General features: G+C 46.6%; 1 protein-coding gene across 1 annotated transcript in view; it reads right to left on the minus strand.

The window, feature by feature from the left end:
- Positions 1 to 2,666: 2,666 nt before the first annotated feature.
- Positions 2,667 to 22,823, minus strand: part of ADAMTS18 (ADAM metallopeptidase with thrombospondin type 1 motif 18) — a 150,745-nt gene continuing 130,588 nt past the window's right edge. Inside the window, exons 18-23 of the mRNA XM_068992935.1 lie at positions 22,323 to 22,449; positions 16,631 to 16,835; positions 15,032 to 15,217; positions 10,572 to 10,784; positions 5,952 to 6,099; positions 2,667 to 2,782 (exon numbers count right to left, since the gene is read on the minus strand). Of these exons, the coding sequence (XP_068849036.1) occupies positions 2,667 to 2,782; positions 5,952 to 6,099; positions 10,572 to 10,784; positions 15,032 to 15,217; positions 16,631 to 16,835; positions 22,323 to 22,449 (995 nt within the window). The remainder of the gene's footprint in view (positions 2,783 to 5,951; positions 6,100 to 10,571; positions 10,785 to 15,031; positions 15,218 to 16,630; positions 16,836 to 22,322; positions 22,450 to 22,823) is intronic.

Genomic DNA, 22,823 nt, shown 5'->3' on the forward strand with positions numbered 1-22,823 from the left:
GGCCTTCCCTGTCTTTTAAAAAAGGATACCATCCTGTGGTTGTTCCTGACTCCTTCCACTCCTGATACGGGGATTAAAAAAGATAACATGATTGCTTTTACTAATAATATGACCAAAACGTAGAAAGTAGGAAGGTACCTTTTTGCCATCTATTCTGCTTTTCATTATTGACAATAATTTTTATGTTTGCAAAATAGCAATCATTCACTTTAAAATCCTCTTATATATTTTAAAAATATGCATGTATTATATATATATATATATATATATATATACACACACACACACATATAATCTCAGATATGCAGGAAAAAATAGTTTATTCAGGTCATTTGGACTTACTTTGCCGAGAGAGTGTTTTATTTCCCTCTGGTCTGAAGATTTGAAATTTAGAAAATTTGAATAACTTGCTTTTTAATTTATTACTTAGGTTTTTTCCCTTTCCTTGCTCCTTTCCCTCCCCCTTTCTTTCTGCAAAAAGATTTTCAAGTAGGGGGAAAAAAAAAGATAGAAAACCCACTATATTTGTGGTTTATCTAACTTGGATGTTTTCCATAAATAAATGATTACATGACTAGTAAGAGTAGAAAAAAAATAATTTAGTATTTCCATGAGCTGGTAAATGTCACGTGTTTCATCTCAGTATTTAATGGTTTCTAATTTCCTCAAGCACAAACAAGAAAAATGATTAATGTCTTCCCTCCAACCTTTTCTCACCTTTTCGAGAAATTACTGAGATTCTTAATCAACATTTATACGTTTAGATCACCTTGGTAATGACCAGCTTCTTGCTAACTAACTTATTCAAGAACTTAACAAGTTTCAAAGGCAAAGAAACAGAACACTTTATTATAAAACTTATAAAATAATTAAATATTACACATATATTTTGACTTTTCTCTATAACCCATGTTTATTTATTCAACACTTTTCCTCAGAATTAATTCACTTCCTCAAAGAAGCAAGTGAGAACACATAAGAATAGGCTATTAATAAATTAATTTTCCATAAAATAATAAAATGATAAAGAAACAAGTTGAAATTTTTTTCAGAGGGCAACAGGGTAGTGATATGGAGCCCTATATTTATTTTTATGATAAAATGGCCACTATTCTAGGCCAAGTCCAGGAGACAGAATATTCTAATCATTTCTTTGAGATTTGAGAATGTATGATTTTAATTAGAATGGAATAAAGGAGGCTCTAAATTTAGCAAACCACTGTCTGGTTGGTTATGCTGAGTGGGCAAATCCCTGTTTGAATTGAGACTTTTAAAAGCAGTAAAACTGGGTTACATTCATCAAAGACATTGAGGAACAGAGTAGAATTATATAAATATGCCCTTTATAACCACATCTCAAAAAATTACAGAAGGACACCGTCTTGTAAGTTACTTTGGTTTTGGCAAAATGGTGTGGTGTTCTTCCCACGGAGAACAATCTTAAGCTCATGGTGCCTACCAACAAACAGCTGGCTTCTGAAGACTGAACGTATCATCTGGAAGATTACGAAACACTCGTTTGCTGAAGTGTCTTGGCATATTATGATGTATTAATACTCACATAGCGAGAAGGTGGGTGGATTTCTCAGCTGCCACTGGGACTTTCCCCTGGTTAACCAAATCCAAGGGCAAATTTAACTATGTCAGTTGCTAGGGGAAAAAAACCCACAAGTGGCCTCTAATTTTCCAAGCATCTCTGATAATACGCGGGGAGCACCATGACTGACATTTTCCTGTCCTTACAAACAAGACTGTTTTGCTCTTTATCTCCTCCTGGGCTTCCACCAGAAACACACATGCTGATTCCCACTTGTTCGGCTAGCACCAAAAATGACGAGGTTGACAGAGTGTATAGGGCAACAAGGTTTTGTGGTTATTTTTTTTTCTTTTTCTTTTCAGAGGAGTGCGAAGTCCAATTAAGTGGAGATCTTAACTTGTCCATGTTGCCCTGTTTTCAGAATATTCCTCAGAATACTTTTCAAGTTGTGAATTTTAGTCTTGGAGACTCTCTTTATAAGCAGAATATACTTTTTAAATGAAATAAGAAACACCACCACACACACACACACACGCACACACACACACCAGAGAAACAGGACATGAAGCTTGCTAGTCCAGCAGCAAGCACCATCGTGAGCACCATTTGGCGTTTGTACAACTCCTGGTCCGGGGCGTCCACAGTTCCCGTCAAACTCTAAGCTCTGAGCAACAGTTAGGCAGCGTGTTCCACCCACATCGGATTACTCCAAGTCTCAGTCTGTGACTTGAAGTCCAAAAGGACATTTCCAAAACCCACACTCTGAGGTTCCCTGGGGTGGGGTCTGTCCCCAAAGTTCACAAGCACCTCCCTTGGTCAAAATTCAAACCTGTTCTCTCTCATGGCAAGCCATCACCTCCTTCCTGTAACAGTGCAAAGCAAAGCTGGTCTCTTTTTGTTCTATGCTTTTGTGAGCCCGATTTGTCACTGCTTCCCATTTCCAAGTGCTTCTGAGTACCGTGTGTATTAGGGGAATGAACAAGAAGGCTGTTCTCGAGAGCAGCCCCTCCAACATGGTGGTCGGCTCACACGGGGTTTGCAGTGTTCAGCTTTCGATGGAAAAGGCGCAGGTCTCTCCGGAGGTTGCGAGGTAAGACCCTGGCCCTGCCAGGAGGGGAGGGCGTCGAGATCAGCTCTTCCTGGTACATGACTTGCAGCACTGCTTGCCGTAGAATTTGTGGTTGCAGACGCCGTGCTGAGGAACAAGATGACACCAGCCGAAAAAGTCCACACAGGATGGATCCTCTAAGGTGAGAAGAGACGTTCGGCACATTAGGACAGGTTCTTAGCCTTTTCCTTAAGGTGAGGGCCTACAGACAGAGACTTGGGGTCGACTTGCCTACGGCCCCCCGGGGTTCTTACATGAGACACGAGGACTTTGTGGGGGAAAAAGCAGGATGAAGGCACCCAGAGGCACCATGAAAGTGAAAGTGTTATTCGCTCAGCAGGATCCGACTCTTTGCGAGCCCATGGACTGTAGCCCGCCAGGCTCCTAAGGTACTGCAACCACTAACAAAATGTAAACAGGTTAGGGTTACCAGATTGCAAGTGGATGTTCAAAAAAAAAAAAAAAGTCATCTCCAGCCTGAGCTTAAGGTCTGATCCTCCTGAATAAGCTGGAGACTACTGTTGTGCCTCCAAGGCATGTCCCCTAAAAACAACATCCCCGAAGGTGCTGTTAAACCACTGGTTCTGTTTCGGAAGGCCTGGGGTGAGAACCCAGATTTTTTTTTTAATTTCTAACTAACAAACACCCCAGGGCTGTGGCCACTACTTCAGGCTCATTACTTTGGGGAGCAACAAACCTCATATACTGGGGGTTCCACACCTAGATTGAAGGCCCAACTGTGACACTCTGTGCAGGTTTCAATCAAATCTCATGGCCAATTTGTGAAGACATGAATTGAAGTCAGCACCAGTCTTTTTAAACTTCCCTCCTTATGTAGGCTAACAGGTGTGATTATCCACTGGAAGCAGAACACGGGGCATCAGAGGCTTTTACCCCAAAGGCCCTCAGGAGTTGCAGAGCGCACATGGAGGCGCACAGCCATTTTTCCTTCCGCGAGCATGAATGTGTGTTTCAGGGGTCAGGGCTCAGTCCTTTGCCTGGGTTTGCAAGGATTTTTTTTTTAACTTTAGAACTATTTAGGGTCTACCCCTATACGTGGGTAAATGCTGTCATTCAGAGCTGGAATTTCCTCCTCTATGCAAGTCTTAAAGTCACCCTCAAGTCCATGCAAACCGCACACCACCCACGGGCACCCAGTCACGCCCCTCCTGAATGCGCCCTCACGGCTCGCCTCTGAGCCCGGGACACGGCTCACAAGGCTCTTCTTTTTCTGTTGCTCTGCCTGCCGCTCCCAATTTGTGTCTGGTCTTCCTGTGAACTGCTGACAGCTCCTTCCTTAAGCCTTGGTTCTTCCGCCGCCTAAAGCTCCCTTTCACGCACACGCTTCACTCCTCCCACCCCCAGCGCGGCCTCCGAATCCTTTGGAAACGGGCGCGCATCCCTGGCACACCCCTGCCCCTAACCCTCCCCTTGGATCCCGCTCACCTGGAGTCACAGGTACAGTCTCTACAGTCTTACAGGATCTGGTCCCCAAGACGGCAGAGCCACCTCATCCTTTCATTTCCCTGAAGCCTCTGCTCAGAGGTGCCCGCTCGGTTCTGCCTTCTCTGACCTCCCTATGAGAACGGCACGCCCCGTGGCCCCCAGGAAGGACCGCCTCTCCCGGCTTTGTTTCCCTACGTGCGATTTACCAGCATTTATCACGTCACGTGTTTACCTATGGCCGCCTCCTCTCCAGCGCAGCAGCCTCGAGCAGACATCTGACCGACTTTCTCTCACTGCTCTGCTCCCAACACCTGCCACAGCGCGGCTGCTCAAGAAGCACTTGTTGAAAAAAATAAATTCCCTCCACCTCACAGCCAAAACAACCAGTTCAAGCCACACTAAGTCTCCGCTTGGGTACAAGGATGAAATGGACTTGTTCTTTTCTTTCCTACTAGTAAGACCTGGTTATATTCTGAAGGTGGAGTCTAGAGGATTAGCTGACAGGTGGGTAAAGAGTGTGAGACAGGAGAATCAAGAATGGCTACGGGATTTTGACCTGGGCATCTAGAAGAACGGGGTCGTGTTTACTGAGATGGGGGCGGGGTGGAGGTAGGCACCAGCAGACTAATTTAGGAAATATCAACAGAGATACAAGCGCCACATGAGAGGAAGACTTTGCCTATGTGTCTATACGTATATAATCTTCAAGTTCAGTTATCTTTCAATACAGTGTCTTACACCCCAGTGCATTAGCACGCACCCTAATCAGTCAGAATGGATGTCTGGATCAGCTTCTATTTAGACAGTAGAGATGATCCTATTGATGCAGTGGAAGTACTGGAGGGTACAAAAAGCATGGGCCTCACAGCACTATCACCACTTACCCCTCCTGAGATAAGCAGGGAATTTCAACATCTAGCTTCTGCTGGAAGCTAGATGCAAGTCAGGAATCAGACGTGCGGTGTCTCACGATGCTGTCAGAGTAAGTATTGCACTGGGTTATAGTTGTAATAATGATTACTAATAGCTGATTACTGAGTGTAATAGAGGATGGCATCACCGACTCAATGGACATGAGTTTGAGTAAACTCTGGGAGTCGAACAGGGAGGCTGGTGTGCTGCAGTCTGTGGGGTTGCGAAGAGTCGGACATGACTGAGCGACTGAACTGAACTGAACAGCTGATTATTTGAGCCTCTGTTATGAGTCTGGTATTTTGTTTACACTATTAAGGACAACCCCAGAGCGAGCTTCACATCCTACATGCAAACTAATTGACAAGTATCATTGGCTGGATCCTCACATCCAGCGACTCCCACCACCGCTACCCTTGTGGGACCTCATCCCCTCACTGGACGTGGGACCCGCCTCCTGCAGAGAGGAGACAAGTCCTCGTTCTGTGCTAGGCCCCCTCCTCAGTGTAACTTCCAGGGATCCTCCGGTGCGATGGGGATGGGGATGGGAGAACTGGGAGGAATCCCCACCTGAGTAAAGCTAGAGGCCCGTGTTTGGTCAGGAAGAAATGCCTGGGCCTGTGTCCTGCGTGTCTGCCTTCTCATTTTACTCCTCTTGATACAAGGAGACCTGCCTCAGGCAGGAGGCCTGAGACAAGGCCCTCTCCTGGGAAGCCTTCCCCAGAGCCTCCTCGCACCATCCCTGGCACCAGCTAGAGCTCACCACCATCAGGGACTGCCCTGGATGTGTATACCTTGCACACCTCTCAGAAGGGCTCCTCACGTCGACTGTGATGTGAAAGGCACCCCCTAGAGTATAGGCAGGAGCTGCATAACTGAATACAGTAGGTGTTGGACAAATACTCCAGAGAGGAGGAAAACCGACTTGTGCGTGGCGGGGTCCTTTACCTCTCTTGGCAGGAGCTGGACAGAAGTTGGTGTTACAGGCCCGCAGCACTGGAGGCTTCTGCCGCAGCAGGCAACTTGAGGAAGGCCGGCCCTGCTGGACGCAGTGGACCGAGCGCGTCTGCACCCCTCCGCCACAGGTAACGGTGCACTGCAGGAGAGGGAGGAAGCGGTCAGGAGTGGGCCCTTCCCGATGCCACTCACAGCAGGGAAAGAAACCTCCATGCCTCGTGACATTGCCAAGGCACCTGTCGATCAAACAGGGACGGTCCAGAGCTGGGCACAGGAACCCACTCTCCTAACACGTTTTGGGAGCCATCTGATCTGATTACAAGGCTCTGAAGCAAATGCTATCTGCTTCCCCCGAAACCCTGTGTCTCCCAGTCAAGTAACTCAGGCAGAAGAGAGGTTCCAGGCATACAGAAGCTGCCACAGGAATGCAGAAGCGAATACACACACCTCCAGCCAGTTCATCACAGTATTTAAAGAATTCCAGGCAACCTCTGCAGATACAATAGGGAAGGGGATGGTTCAGAACTTGGACAGCCAAAGAAATATAACGCTCTGAGACAGCTTAGGAATTATGTCCTCCCTGCCCAGCCAAATTCTGAGATAGCGTGGTGGATATTGTGTTTTGGAAAAGTCAATTATCTCACTGTCCAACTGAAGGTAAAAAAAAGACTGTCTAGTAATTTTTTTCCAGGCACACACATAAATATATTTCCTAACAAAAGAACAAATAAGAAAATATTATCAGAGAAAAGATAGCCCTTTAAATTAATCTTTACATGTATTTTGCTTTAAAAGAAAGTTCACTACCAGCTCATTATCCTTATTATTTTTTCCTATTTTATTGTGGACAGGTGAGGACGTCCACCTGGGACAAGCATCGCTATGCAGAATGGCTTCTGAGAGGAAAAAATATGTTGTGGTAAAAAGAGTATGAGTTTTGGAATTAGCTCTAAATTCAAAGATAGCTGGATCCCTGTTATCAAATCATCTCAGTCAGAAGATGGCTAACTATTTTTGTGAAGAACAAGCCAGTAACTATTTTGTTAATTGTGGTATAGTTGATGTCCAATATTATGTTAGCCTCAGGTATACAACAGAGTGATTCAAAATGTGTATAGATTATATTCCATTTCTGGTTATTATAAAATATTGGTTAATCCCTTGTCTTTGTAGATTATATATATATACACACACATATATACATATCATATATAGTAGTTTGTACCTCTTAATGCCTCTCGCCCTGCAGTAATCACTGGTTTGTTCACTACGTTTTTTCTGTTCCACATAAGTGATAAACAGTATTTGATTTTCTCTATCTGACTAATTTCACTAGGCATAATACCCTCCTGGTCCATTGATGTTGTTGCAAATGACAAAATTTCATTCTTTATTACACCTGCTGATGCGCACCTAGTCTGCTTCTGTGTCTTGGTTACTGTAAACAATGCTGCTATGAACGCTGGGGTGCGTGTGTCTTTTTAAATTAGTGCTTTCATTTTCTCTGGATACATACGACATAGGAGTTGAACCGCTGGGTCAAAAGGTAGCTCTAGTCTTAGTTTTCTGAGGAACGTCCATACAGTTTTCCCCAGTGTACCAGTTACACTCTCACCAACAGTACACAGAGGCTGGCTTTCCTCCACATCCTCACCAACATGTGTTCTTTGTGACGATAACCATACTGAGCAGTATCAGGCGGTGTTTCCCTGTGGTTGTGATTTGCATTTCTCTGATGATTAGCAAGGCTGAGCATCTTTTTGTGTACTTTTTGGCCATCTGCATCTCATTGGAAAAAATGTTTATTCAGTTCTTCTGCCTGCCTCCCTTTTGATTGGGTTGTTTTGTTCTTTTGACACTGAGGTGTTTATATGTTTCAGATATTATCCCCTTATTTTTCACAAACATTTGCAAATATTTTCTCCCAGCCAGTAGGCTGTCATTTCATTTTGTCCATGGATTTCTTTGCTGGGAACAAGTCTTTAAGTTTCGTTAGACACCCTTTACTTAGTTTTGCTCTAGTTTCTCTTGCCAGAGGAGGCAGATCCAAAGAAAATACTGCTCCACTTTATATTCACGGATGTTCCATGTTTTCTTCTAGGAGTTTTATGGTTTCTGGTCTGACAGTTCAGTCTTTAATCCATTTCGAGCTTATGTTGTAGATGGTATGAGACAATGTACTCATTACTTTCCTTTACGTGCTGTGGTAGTTTCCCCAGTGCCACACTAACTGCCGATACTATTTTCTCCACTGTATACAACGGCCTCCTCCGTTGCAGATTAATCGCCCCTAAGTGCATGGGTTTAATTGCGGTGGGGCCAGTGTCAGGGAGATGCCGCCTCCTGAAGCACTCAGCCAGGTCCTGGAGTGAGTGCCAGCCCGGGGTAGGCAAGGCCGGGTCCTGGGTCCAGCGGCAGAGTGCGGAGTGGGTGGCCGGCCCTGGAGGTGGCGGTCAGGGGGCCGTTTTCTGACACAGCTGCTGCGGGGTCCAGCATGTCCCGGAGCTTGTGTAGGGCTGGATCCCTGGGCTGCAGGCAGCTGAGGTGCCTCCGAGCTGGTGCGGGCCGCTGGTGCGGGGGCCACGGTTGTCCTGAGGCTGGGGTCCCTCTGCTGGCGGGAGAGGCTGAGTCTGCCGCTACAGCACGCTCACTGGGAGGCTGGGCTTGGCCTGGGGACTCCGGGCTAAGGAGCTGGAGTGGGGATTACAGAATGGTGCTTGCGGCAGGACGGGCCCCCAGAGAGTCTGATGCCACTGTCTCTGCCCCGGCGTGTGTTCCAGCTGACGTCTTCTCCAGAAGACTCTGCAGGATCGGTGGCAGGTCTGCGCCTTTCTCAGCGTTGCTTTGCCCGAGAGCTCAAAGCACATCCTGTAAGAGCGGTGCGTCTGTTTCCCACAGCGCGCTGGGACGCCTGAACGTGAGCTCCACTCGCCTGCAAGCCCAAAGCTTCTGAGGGCTCGTCCTCCTCGTGCAGACCCCCTGCTCCTGGGGGACAAGCTCTGCAAGTGTGATTTTTCTCTGAAATGTGCCCTGCGGCTTTGTCTCTCCCACCCATCTCATCGTGGTTCCTTCTTATATCTTCAGTTGTAGAAGCTCTTTTCTGGTGAATGTGTTAGTCAGTCATGTCTGACTCTCTGCAGCCCCACAGACTGCAGCCCACTAGGCTCCTCTGTCCGTGGGATTCTCCAGGCGAGAGTACTGGAGTGGGGTGCCATGCCCTCCTCCAGGGGACTTGTGTCTTCTGCGTGGCAGGCAGACTCTTTACCATCTGAGCCATCAGGGCAGGTTCTGGTCTTGGTCCTCAATTGCTGTTCTGCAAATAGCCATTATTTCGGCATGCCTGCAAACCCCTACTCTGCCATGTGGGGAACTCTCGTCTCACAATGGTATTTTCGGCTTTATGGGCCGTACGACCTTTGTTGTAGCCACTCACCTCTGCACTAACACAGCCGTGGACAGCACACACAAATGAGGATGGCTGTGTCTAATGGAGTGTATCCACAAAATCGGCCGCAGGAGGGGGAGATTGGCCACTGGTAATTATTTGCTTATATCTGATCTAAATAATTCTGCATGAATCAATTTCTAAGTCTGTTAAATGAGTAAAATAATGGTAGAAAATTTAAAAAGAAATCCAATTTCATGGTGAGGCTGGCAGCACCTCTCAAGCTAGAGTTGTTTTTTCTGAAGAGCTATGTAACACCTGTTAGCTATAACAATGCAAGGGTCAACCAAACCATAGCTTTGGATTCCTGAGGACATGTTGTTCTCTCAGACTCAGCATCACAAACCAATCGCAGCTCATAAGCATCAAACCAATGCATCTAAAGTTTCTTCCAAGTCTTCTGAGGAAAAGGACACCTGTAACATCTGAGTTTAAAAGTTGTGTGTCCTTGGCTGATCAACTGCCTAACTCTGAGCTTTACCAGCCTCATCCACAAAACAGGGACAATAAAACCCACAAATAAGACCACTTCCCCAATGGCTCAGCTGGTAAAGAATCTGCCTGCAGTGCATGAGATACAAGACACGTATGTTCCATCCCTGGGTCAAAAAGATCCCCTGGAGGAGGAAATGGAAAACTCACTCCAATATTCTTGCCTGAAAAATCCCTTGCACAGAGGAGCCTGGTGGGCTACAGTTCATGGGGTCATAAAGCACGACTGAACGACTAGGCACACAACATCACCTCCAGGATGGAGGGAGGAGATAGGTGTGTGTACAGGACGTAACACAGTGCATAGGAATGGCTTGACAAATGCCAGCCATTATTGATATCACTCAGAAACACGAGAAGCAAGTGAGTCAAGACTCAGCAGCATTTCTAAACCACGGAAGACTCTAGCGGTGGTTTTAATAGCAGCAGCAACTATGAACATTAGCAGCACCTTGGGACTAACTGCTTTGTATTACTTATTCACTGAAAATAAAAGAAGAGAAAAAACCCAACTCTGCACAATATTATCATCTCAGTTTTGTAGATGTGAAAATGGAGGCTCACCGATGCTAGAACCTGCCCAGGGACTCAGGTCATTCAGACAGGTCCCTAACAACAGCAGTTGTAAATGGAATCTCGCTTAACTTAGCCCCCCTCAGTCTCTGCGTGCTCACCTGTTGCCATGGCGATGAATACCACCCAGCGGCCAGACTGTACCCTGGACGGGCTGGACACGCCCCCCGGTTGCAGGTTTCCTCCAAGTCCAGGTTTGGTCTCTTAATATTGCGGCACCTTCGCTCGGGGAAAGTTATCAGCTTGCCTTGGAAGGCCTTCTCGCTGCATTTCATCTCCCTCTTCCTCACTCCCAGACCACAGCTCACGGAACACTGGGGGCCAAGAAAGGAGGTGTCAGAGTGCCGGCTCCACCGTCCACGTGTAATCAGAGGGATGGGACTAGGGCAGGTCAGCCACAGCCCACCAGGCTCCTGAAGGCAGGGCCTCAAGTGCCGCACGCTACAGAAGCCGGAGGATTGGAGTCACTTTCCCAAGGTCACAGCATGGCTCAGCACCACAAAATAAAGGCAGGCCCTGCCACGACACGGCACACAGGGTGAGCGAGACAGAGCCCGCGAGAAAGACGAGACCAGCAGATGATGAGGTCAGGGTCTCCGTGTAGCGGTCGGTCCAGGGCAGGAGGCAGGGCGCAGGGACTGGGCTTACAGGCAGTTCAGGGGAAGAACCACATAAACAAGCAGCTGTCCTTCTCCTTTACCTGCCTCTCTTCAGCTGGGATATACACTGAAGCTGCGTTATGGCAGGAAAAAACAAAAAGAGGATGGAGGCTGATGAAATAAGTCTGAGAAAAACCTGTTTTGTTTTTTTATGTGACTGCTGTTTTATTTAAATATTTCCTTACTTCCACTATACACATTTTCTTTTTCAAAACTTTTAATTTTGTATTGGGGTACAGTGATAAACAATGTTGTGATAGTTTCAGGTGATCAGCAAAGGAACTCAGCCATATAAATAAATACAGGTATCCATATGAATACACGTACCCCAACTCCCCTCCCATCCAGGCTGCCAGGTAACCCTGAGCAGTCCCCTGTGCCCTACAGTAGGTCCTTGTCGGTCATCTGTTCTCAGGACAGCAGTGTGTACAGGCTGGTCCCCAACCCCCTATCACTTCTCCCTAGGCACCGATAAGCTTGTTCTCCAAGTCTGTGAGTCTTTCTATTTCGTTAAGTTCATTTGTCTTTAGATTCCACATAGAAGGGGTGTCACAGGATATTCTTCTCTGACTTACTTCACTCAGCATGACAGTCTCTAGGTTCATCCATGTGGCTGCAAATGGCATTAGAGAAAACCCGTTTTTCAATATTTTAAACAGTATTATGGGATACTGTACAGGGCCTTGATGAACTGCAGAAAGCAGTAAGAAATGACATCAGCGTAACTATCATCAATCACGAAGGCTAGGGATCAGATCAAGATGGCAGAGAGGCAGGACGTGGTCGTGCTCCCCTTCTTCCCCGAGACATCAAAACTAGAGTTACGTGCAGAACGAGTCTCACGGAGCATCTAGCAAACGCTGGCAGAAGACCTCAGACCCCCGAGAGGGTAAGAAAATCTGCACAAAACCAGGTAGGGCAAAAGGGAGAAAAAAAAGAGGAATTGGGCCAGGACCTGCACCTGGGGAGGGCGCTGTGAAAGGGGAAAGCTTTCTGTACCCTGGGAAGCCCCCCACCAGCAGGAGGTCAACCAGGACCCAGGGGAGCTCTGAAGGAGGGCGCAGCAAGCAGGGCGTAGAGGGACCACGGGGCTGGGCAGGCCCTGAGGCTCGGCTCCCGAGGGCAGACCCACGGGAGGACTGGGTGGTGATGGGCAGACGGTAAGGGGACCGCAGCCAAAGGAGGATGGAAGAAGCGTGGCTCACCGCCCGCCTTTCACCGGAGAGGAGAGGCACCACCGCGGCCAGGCGCGGAAGGGGGCGGGCTGCGTCCTTCTCCCCACTGTCTGCTCAGGCCACAAAGTCCTAGGATCCTCCACCCCGCAAGGCTACCATTTCAAATTTAAAAGAAATTTCTCAGACGAGCAAAAGCTAAAAGGATACTGCAGTACTAACCCTCTCGTAAAGGAAATTCTGAAAGGTCTTCTCTAAGCAGAAAAGCAGCAAGAAGATACAGGAAGGAGGAAATCGCAAACGGAAAGTAAATGCACCTAAAGTAGCCAGTATACAGATCAAAAGGGAAAAACTACCTGTGAGAGCGGCGACACACACGAGCAACAAGAAAATGGGAAAAAGGGACATCAAAAATCGTACAATGTGGGGAAGGAGAGCAAGAAGGCGATTTTTTTTTTCCTTTGGAATGTGTTTGAACCTATATGACTACCTGTCTAAAGCAAGCAGATACAGGGAGGGGTTAACATACTGGAAAAACAGGGCAACCACAAATCAAAACCATAGTATAATTCACAGAAACCAAAAAGAACACAAGCATAAATTAAAAGGAAATCATTAAACCACCAGAAGAAAAGGAAAGGAACAAAGAACGGGTAAAGCAGATGTGGTCCACCTATATAACGGAACACCACCCAGCCTTAAAAAAGAATGAGATCAGGCCATTGGCGGCAACATGGATGAACACAGAGATCACCCTACTAAGGGAAGTCAGAAAGACAGAAGCAACCTACCACCATACAATATCATTTACACGTGAAATCTAACATATGGCACAAAAGAATATCTACAAAAGAGAAACTGACTCACAGACACAGACCTGTGGTTGCCAAAAGGAAGCAGGGGGGAGGGGGATGGACTGAGAGTCTGGGGTTCACAGATGCAACCTATTACATTTAGAATGGATACACAAGGGCCTACGGTATACAGCGCAGAAAACTGGACCCAATCTCCCGGGATAAACATAATGGAAAAGAACATAGACAAGAGTGTGCACGTGTTTACAGCTGAGTCACTTTGCTGTGCAGCAGAACCCAGCGCAGCACTGTAAATCAACTATACTTCAATAAATAAAGAAGGGTGACACTGAGCTTCCTACTTGCAGCAGCTCTGGGAGGGAGCTGCAAGTGCGCGCTCCACTGTGCGGAAGAGGAAAGGGAGGTTTAGCCTGAGGTTGGATTTGTAGTCATCACTGAAGGCTGCCTGTGACTCAAGCCCAAGCCTTTAGCCATTTGGTTTTAACGTCTCTTAAAGAAACTGAGAGAGGAGGGGAGAGACAGGCGCCCTGCTCTGCACTTAGCCACACAGAAGGGAAGGGCACTGATGGGAGAAACCCAAAGCTGCTGGGACAGCGGCCCCTCCTCCACTGGACGCCCGCCCTCAATCCCCACCAGCGACCTTTTTCTCTCTTGGCCACTGTCTTGCTCACTAGACGTGGACTCCGTAAGAGCAGAGACCTCGCCTTAGGGGTTACTGATGCATACTTCCAGTTTGACCTCTGCTCACCTTTCCTCTGCCTGAGAACTCAAATAAGTGTCCCAAGCTAGGAGTCTAGGAGGCATCTTCAAGACTGCCCTCTCCCTGCCGAACAGATGCCTGAAGGTGCCCGCCGGCCTCTTTAAGAACTCTCAGAAAAGACAAACACTGTATATTAACGCATGTATACGGAATAGAAAGATGGAACTGACCATCGTGCATGCAGGGCAGCAAAGGATACCCAGACGTAAGAACAGACTTTTGGACTCGGTGGGAGGAGGAGAGGGTGGGATGATTTGAGAGAACAGCACTGAAACATAAATATTACCATATGTAAGAGATAACCAGCGCGTCTGACGGATGACGCAGGGCACCCAAAGCCAGTGCATTGACAACCTGGAGGGGTCGGGTGGGCAGGGAGGCGGAAAGGGGTTCCAGGATGGACGTGACACGTGTAACCGATGGCAGATTCATACTGATGTATGGCAAAACCCATCACAATACTGTAATTATCCTCCAAAGAAGGAAAGAAAGAAAGGACTCTCCAGGACCCAGCTTTCCTCCATCCCTGAAACAGTTCATCTTTCGTTTGCATCCCTGCAATATCCACGCGGGCGCCTTTCCCAGCTCCGGGCTTGGGATCCTCTCTGAAATGAAACCGATTGTTCCACTGCTTTATTTAAAATTTTAATTAGCTCCCCCAACGTTAACAGGATATATTTCTAGTCTGCCACCCCACACAATCACGATCTGTGCTTGATGAAGCTTCTACCTTCTACCCATCCCCATTCATTCTTTCTGTGTCATACTCTCCCAGCTCTGCCCATACAGGGCGCACCCTCTGTCTGAAGAGCCCCGACTCCATCTTTGCCAGATTCCTGCTCATCCCTCAGGCTCACTCTCCCTGGGAATCTCTTCTGCCAAGGTTAAGCTCTCCGAGGCAATCACAGACCCCATCACAGCACTCCGCTTGCCTTCCCTGTGTTTTTATACACACACTTTCTTTAGTTTCGTACCTCCACCGTCCAGGCATTGCCTCATCACTGAGATGGGTGCTTTATAATTGGGATTTTATGGAGAAATCAGTGGGGAAGGATGAACAGTAAGTAGCTACCTGGTGTATGTGTGCAAGCCTCCAGATGCTGGCGGATGGGCTGAGCATTTCAGAACCCCCCAGGAGTGAATCTGACCTCCTACCTCACTCCACGAAGTGATGAACCACTGGAGCCGGCTGTTCTTGGGACAGCGTCCGAGCACGCAGCCCTCCTGCGAGTCCGGTCTCGGAGCGCCGGCGCACGCGCTCTCCGGCACGGCCTCTGCCACGGCAGCGCGTCTACACGTGACTTCACGCTTCCGCACTCCTCGCCCACAGGTCTTAGAACACTCGAGATTAAAAAGGAAAAAGCCATTAGATGCCAGTCTCCAGTGACCGTGTTGCAGGTAAACGCTTGGAAAAGCACTGATGCAGGGTTTACAAAGCTATTTTTAAGCACCAGGACCAAATGCCCAGTAAAATTCCTTGTAGTCAGCAGAAGAAATCTCCTCCATCCAGAGATTCTGAGTCCAGATTAGAACTCCTTCAACAATCTGAACACCCAGGGGCTGCTGTGGTGTCCCAGGTCTGAAGACAGGTTTTAGTCTTCATGGAGAAGAGAGGGTTTCTGTGCCTAGCACACATGATAACAACCTGGAAAACGGTCCAAGGCCTATTTGTTGCTGTAACTGTGTCTGTCTCTGGCACAAAGCAGAGTCAGTCTGGGCATTTGGCTAAAGAGGATTTTCAGTGATTTGGACAAGGGGAATCATAGAAGTATGCCTGACAGCAATGGGTTGGGGGTGTCCAGCTCTTGCCCTACTGTCTGTCTTGTCTGTCTGTCTTGCCCTCTGCTATCTCTAGGCTGGGCACTGTGCTAACTCTCAGGGGAAATTAAGTCAACGCTCATCAAATGTTTGGGAATAACTTTGCATGGCCAGCTAATGCTCTTCTATTCCTACCATCTTGACCTTCATAACCCCTGCGAAATAAGGAAGGCAGCAAATTATTCCCTGGTTTTCAGATGTGTGGTTCAAAAGTCTTCTAAGTGATCTCAACAGCTTTTGAACCACAGTTCTGAAAGCCAGGACAGAAATTATCTCATGAGTGGTTAGAAGGTTATGTGATATAGGCTCTGGTATATACTTATGTGTTTCATCACGCAGAAGGCATTAAATGAATGTTCTCTGTTGTGGTTGGCTAAGTCTGATAATATCAGCATCCTGTCTCCATCTCCCTTACAAATACGAAGGATGAGACTTCCCAGTGGTCCTCTTGCTATTACCCCATTTTAAAGGGAAGGCGTCTGAGACTCACATGATGAGTCAGCCACCTGCCAAGTTGCGGAGATGAGCAGATATGTCTGATGTCAGACCATGCCTCTGCACCACAGAACGCCATTCATCCATGGTGCTAACATCTAGGTGGTTAATTCTTATTCAACAGAATTCCTGTTTATATTTGTGACTTTCTTTTACCAGAAAGGTAAATATTTTCATCTGCTTCTGAATCCAGGGCCATTGTCTCTAATGGGTGGGTCCTTTACCACTAGCGCCACCTATCTGGCTGCATGACCATCACCAAAAAGGCTAAAAATCACAAAAGATGCTAATTAAAATGCCCATTCACATGACTGGGTGTGATTCCCATGAAGGTGTAAGCGGCTGAGATCCTCTGGGGGGAAGCAGAGACACCACCTGTGTTTTCGTCTCGCTCCTTTTTCCCAGGGAACAGGACTCACGACTCCAGTAATTCCCACTTACCTGAGACCAGGGCCCAGGGCTCCATTCCGGAGGGCAGGCATGGCTGTTGCAGGCTTGAACCTGAGTGGGCGTGCTCACCGGGCAGAGAGAGTGCAGGACCGCCTCCTCCTCCTGGAAGGGCTGTTTCTGGATGCACTGCACCTTCCGGCTCTGCTGGCCTCCCGCACACGACCTGCTGCAGGCGCTCCACTCACCCGGCTTCCAGCTTTCAGGGAGAGACGGGATTACTTCCGGGGAAGCTAAGACTCCGCATCACTGATGCCAAAGCAGTTACTGTGAAAGATTAGCCACCTGCTGGAAGCCTTTACTGCAGAACCAACAACCAAAAACTGATTCTTCTATAGATTTGCAAGCCTACACGGTCTATTACCCCATAGTTCTGGGGAAAAATACATTCCTGCCATCAGGCGAAGAAATGTGTGCTGTTTGGAACTCTGAGTGATTCAGTCTAATTTACCGGGATCTTAAACCCTGTGCCAGAGACTATCCCAGGCATTAGGGTTGGAAAAAATGAATGAAGCCAGGCTCTTCCCATGAAGTTGCCTGTGGAAGTGGTGGCTGTGTGAACACATCAAGGCAATACTTTCTGATCATTTCTATAATAGAAGTTAATACAAAGTATATTAATGAGACTATTGACACAAGATCAGTGAAGAAGGGAGAGGTGCGTGCGTGTGCGCACGTGTGCGTTCACACATGCAAAAGAGAGACACATTGAGAGAAGGTCTCACCAAGGATGCTTCTAAATAGGCCATTCCCCCAACCTATTTTTCTGGTTAGCCTTAAACTCTACGGTTGCGTTGGAGGAATAACCTCAAGTTCCTTATTTCAAGATTTTGAGCTCACTTTTTTCACAGCTGTTGTATCTGAGACTTGGTGTACGCTAAAGAGTGATCATCTGAAACCGTGAATCCTTTTCAACAATCACCTCGGATTAATTGAAATTGTCTGACTCGAAGGCCTAGCATTAAAAAGATCCACCAGAGAAGACGGTGACACATTTCAAAGCAGCAGAGTCCAAAAACTGTTCACAAATGTTCTAAGCATTATTTGAAAACATAAAACATCACGAAGACCAAATATGTTTTTGTTATACCTCTGCATTACTGCATTTGCCGGCTGCTGCTAAGTTGCTTCAGTCGTGTCCGACTCTGTGCGACCCCATAGACAGCAGCCTACCAGGCTCCCTCGTCCCTGGGACTCTCCAGGCAAGAACACTGGAGTGGGTTGCCATTTCCTTCTCCAATGCATGAAAGTGAAAAGTGAAAGTGAAGTCACTCAGTCGTGTCTGACTCTTCGTGACCCCATTGACTGCAGCCTACCAGGCTCCTCTGTCCATGGGATTTTCCAGGCAAGAGTACTGGAGTGGGGTGCCATTGCCTTCTCCATGCATTTGCCTAGTCCTGCGATTTTTGCTCTGGCTCCCCGACCCCAAAGCCCGAGCTGTGAGGTTAAACACCTTTCCATTGGTCTAGAGAACCTGCCATACAAGTTCTAGGATTACAAGTATTCTAAAACACTGCATAATCCATGTTGTCTAATTTAGTGAAAGAAAGCTGATAGCAAATGGTTCCTTACATTTGTACAACACTTTACCTTCCAGTAAGAGGCAAAGAAAAGATATCTATTATCATGAGAGTATTGGTTTTAACATTTGCCTATATGGGTGGCATTTTTGTCTGCCAAATTCAAGTTTCTTTCCTTATGTGGCAAATATGATGAATTTGGAAAAGTACTAGAAAGAGCGTAACACACTTTTTTGTGACACGCTTGGTTCTCCACACGTGGGCCCCAGGCTCACTCTCCATTTCAGGATCTTAGTTTCCCCAACCGGGGATCAAACTGTGATGCCTCCTGCCATGGAAGCGTGGAGTCCTGACCACCAGCCCACCGGCCCACCAGGGGAGTCCCCTTACTGCTTTCTCCACATCTGTCGCTCTTACAGCATGCATCTCGTGGCATCTCAGTTATTTGCACATCCACCTCTTCCATTAGATGGTGGGTTCCCTGATGGCTGCTGCGGCTAAGTCACTTCAGTCGTGTCCGACTCTGTGCGACCCCATAGACGGCAGCCCACCAGGCTCCCCCGTCCCTGGGATTCTCCAGGCAAGAACACTGGAGTGGGTTGCCATTTCCTTCTCCAGTGGCAGCAACTACTAATTACTCATCTCCATTTTCCAGTCCTGAACTGAGGACCAGGCATGCTCTCAGGGCATATCACATGGTTGTTACAGGGAAAATAATGGGCTTAGATCAGATGAGCGCCTCTGTCCTTAGAATTCTAATGGTCTAAGGCCTGACACCTAGTATATCCCTGCTGAAGAACAGTCCCTAAAAGATCCCATTCCTCGACAGGAAATACTGTGATAAGTAAGAGGTGGCAAAAAGGGAAACACAGCGAAAAATTCCACTGCTCCAGCTCTGTGGTCTTTGCAGGGGAAGCTCTGCTTTCATATAGCCAGAGAACTTGGTCACTGCACAGAGTACTATTTCTGTTAATACATGGGGTCATCAGGAAAGTTCTAGGAGTTAAGCATTACCAGTGCTCTCCCTCTTCATGGATGTACATACAAACGGGGTCCCTGTCTTTGCTTGGGCTTCCCCTGTGGCTCAGCTGGTAAAGAATCTCCCTGCAATGCAGAGGACCTCAGTTCGATCCCTGGGTTGGGAAGATCCCCTGGAGAAGGGAACAGCTACCCACTCCAGTATTCTGGCCTGGAGAATTCCACGGACTGTATAGTCCATGGGGTTGGTCAACAATGGTGGAAAGGAGGCTTTAAATAAGAAGATAGTAGCTTGCCATTCAAGTGTTTTGACAATCCCTATCAATCAATCAATCAATTCAGTTGCTCAGTCATGTCCAACTCATAGCGACCCCATGAATCGCAGCACGCCAGGCCTCCCTGTTCATCACCATCTCCCGGAGTTCACTCAGATTCACATCCATCGAGTCCATGATGCCATCAAGCCATCTCATCCTCTGTCGTCCCCTTCTCCTCCTGCCCTCAATCTCTCCCAGCATCAGAGTCTTTTCCAGTGAGTCAACTCTTCTCATGAGGTGGCCAAAGTACTGGAGTTTCAGCTTTAGCATCATTCCTTCCAAAGAAATCCCAGGGCTGATCTCCTTTAGAATGGACTGGTTGGATCTCCTTGCAGTCCAAGGGACTCTCAAGAGTCTTCTCCAACACCACAGTTCAAAAGCATCAATTCTTCGGCGCTCAGCCTTCTTCACAGTCCAACTCTCACATCCATACATGACCACAGGAAAAACCATAGCCTTGACTAGATGGACCTTAGTCAGCAAAGTAATGTCTCTGCTTTTGAATATACTATCTAGGTTGGTCATAACTTTCCTTCCAAGGAGTAAGCGTCTTTTAATTTCATGGCTGCAGTCACCATCTGCAGTGATTTTGGAGCCCCCAAAAATAAAGTCTGACACTGATTCCACTGTTTCCCCATCTATTTGCCATGAAGTGATGGGACCGGATGCCATGATCTTCATTTTCTGAATGTTGAGCGTTAAGCCAACTTTTTCGCTCTCCTCTTTCACTTTCATCAAGAGGCTTTTTAGTTCCTCTTCACTTTCTGCCATAAGGGTGGTGTCATCTGCATATCTGAGGTTATTGATATTTCTCCCAAGAATCTTGATTCCAGCTTGTGTTTCTTACAGTCCAGCGTTTCTCATGATGTACTCTGCATAGAAGTTAAATAAGCAGGGTGACAATATACAGCTGAGACGGACTCCTTTTCCTATTTGGAACCAGTCTGTTGTTCCATGTCCAGTTCTAACTGTTGCTTCCTGACCTGCATACAGATTTCTCAAGAGGCAGGTCAGGTGGTCTGGTATTCCCATCTCTCAGAATTTTCCACAGTTTATTGTGATCCACACAGTCAAAGGCTTTGGCATAGTCAATAAAGCAGAAATATATGTTTTTCTGGAACTCTCTTGCTTTTTCCATGATCCAGCAGATGTTGGCAATTTGATCTCTGGTTCTTCTGCCTTTTCTAAAACCAGCTTGAACATCAGGGAGTTCATGGTTCACGTATTGCTGAAGCCTGGGTTGGAGAATTTTGAGCATTACTGTACTAGCGTGTGAGATGAGTGCAATTGTGCGGTAGTTTGAGCATTCTTTGGCATTGCCTTTCTTTGGAATTGGAATGAAAACGGACCTTTTCCAGTCCTGTGGCCACTGCTGAGTTTTCCAACTTTGCTGGCATATTGAGTGCAGCACTTTCACAGCATCATCTTTTAGGATTTGAAACAGCTCAACTGGAATTCCATCACCTCCACTAGCTTTGTTCGCAGTGATGCTTTCTAAGGCCCACTTGACTTCACATTCCAAGATGTCTGGCTCTAGATTAGTGATCACATCATCGTGATTATCTGGGTTGTGAAGATCTTTTTTGTACAGTTCTTCCGTGTAGTCTTGCCACCTCCTCTTAATATCTTCTGCTTCTGTTAGGTCCATACCATTTCTGTCCTTTATCGAGCCCATCCTTGCATGAAATGTTCCCTTGGTATCTATAATTTTCTTGAAGAGATCTCTAGTCTTTCCCATTCTGTTGTTTTCTTCTATTTCTTTGCATTGATCGCTGAAGAAGGCTTTCTTATCTCTTCTTGCTATTCTTTGGAACTCTGCATTCAGACGCTTAATCCCTACATGTATGTAGACATACACAAACCCATCTAAAGGACAGATTATTCCACAAGGTTTGATATGGTTATTAGGGCCACTGGATATGTTTAGAGCCAGACATTTCTTGGCAAAAGATGAATCCACAGAAGCCCCTCAAATTTCTTTCTCCTTTTTGTGTTCAGGATACAGCTGGTTCCAAATTCTAAGAGAAAACCCGAGTTGACAGTTGGGCATAGGGGATCGGTGGGTAGCTGAAGCCCCAAACGATTATGACATACACTCTTTACAAGGAAAAATAGATTGCACGATATAACTGCATCACCACAAAGCAAACACTGCTTATTAAGATGATCAGGGAGATCAGTGAGCGCAGCGTTGCTTCAGAAGAAACTCTGTCAACTCTATATAAATACATTTGGCAGGAGATAACTCAAACCAGAAGGACTCCATTTGGCTTGGGAACATTAAAATTAGTGTTCAAACAATAGCGTGGCTAAAATCAATCCCATCGCAAACCCACTGAGATCCCCACAGAGTGTCCTCATCAAAAATGGGGTTACCACTCGGGCTGCGGTCCTGCCTTTTGACTTTGTGTCTTGCTACTGGGTAATTTGCATGTGAGGTTTCATGGGTTGCACAGTAATACGATTTTTAAATTCTTGGATGACGCTCTAAAACTTGAGTGCACAACCACAGGGAAATTTAGCTAATATAGGTTTCTGTGTTATTTAAATATCTGTTTGATTTAGTTCAGAGAAGAGGGGTCTCTAAAGGTTAAAAAAAGATGCCTTTATGCCTTTTTTTTTTAAACCCCAGGATTACACTGGCATAGACAGGGTCTGAACGTTTAAAGTAAATTTATGTTTTTCAAGTTGCATATTTTAATGCCAACTATCGTCTCTTTCTTCTATTGACTTTTTAGAGGGTGAGGGTTAGTCTTTCTATCTTTGAATCACTTTTGACCAGAGGCATTGACAGTGGCTTCGATCATCGCATATCAACAATGAAGCACACAAGTGCAAGCGCAACCAGAGAGACAGTCCCAGGTGACTTACTAGGCAGGGCAGGAGAAGGCGTTGCACACTTTGGGTTCAGTCGCTGGCCTGGCTCTTGCACTGCAGAATGAGGAATTGACTGGAGTGTTTTGATCTCGTAAGCAAACAGCCTTGACACTTATGTAACCTAATAAGACATCAACAGTTACCAAGTGAAAACTACAGATAACCAATGCCATTTAGTTTCCAAGTTTAGCTTCCCATGTACCAGGGTTCTGATATTTTACTGAGGACAGAATCCAAATATTGTGTGAAAACACTTTATTTGAAAACATCTACAACACATGCGAATCCCACTTCTATCTCCACCTCTCCCGAGATAACTGCTTACATAGTTTAATATTTTTAACATGCAGCTTCTTAGTTTTCGAGACCACCATGGATTCTAGAGTCATACAGTGATAAAAAATGACCTTTTGAAAACAGGGCCGCTGTAAAGGGAAATGTCGCACAAGCTTTAACTTCCATTGCACATATCTAATGAAAAATGTTCTTCAAAGA

Source organism: Capricornis sumatraensis, chromosome 20 (assembly GCF_032405125.1).
Source record: "Capricornis sumatraensis isolate serow.1 chromosome 20, serow.2, whole genome shotgun sequence".
Lineage (NCBI taxonomy): Eukaryota > Metazoa > Chordata > Mammalia > Artiodactyla > Bovidae > Capricornis > Capricornis sumatraensis.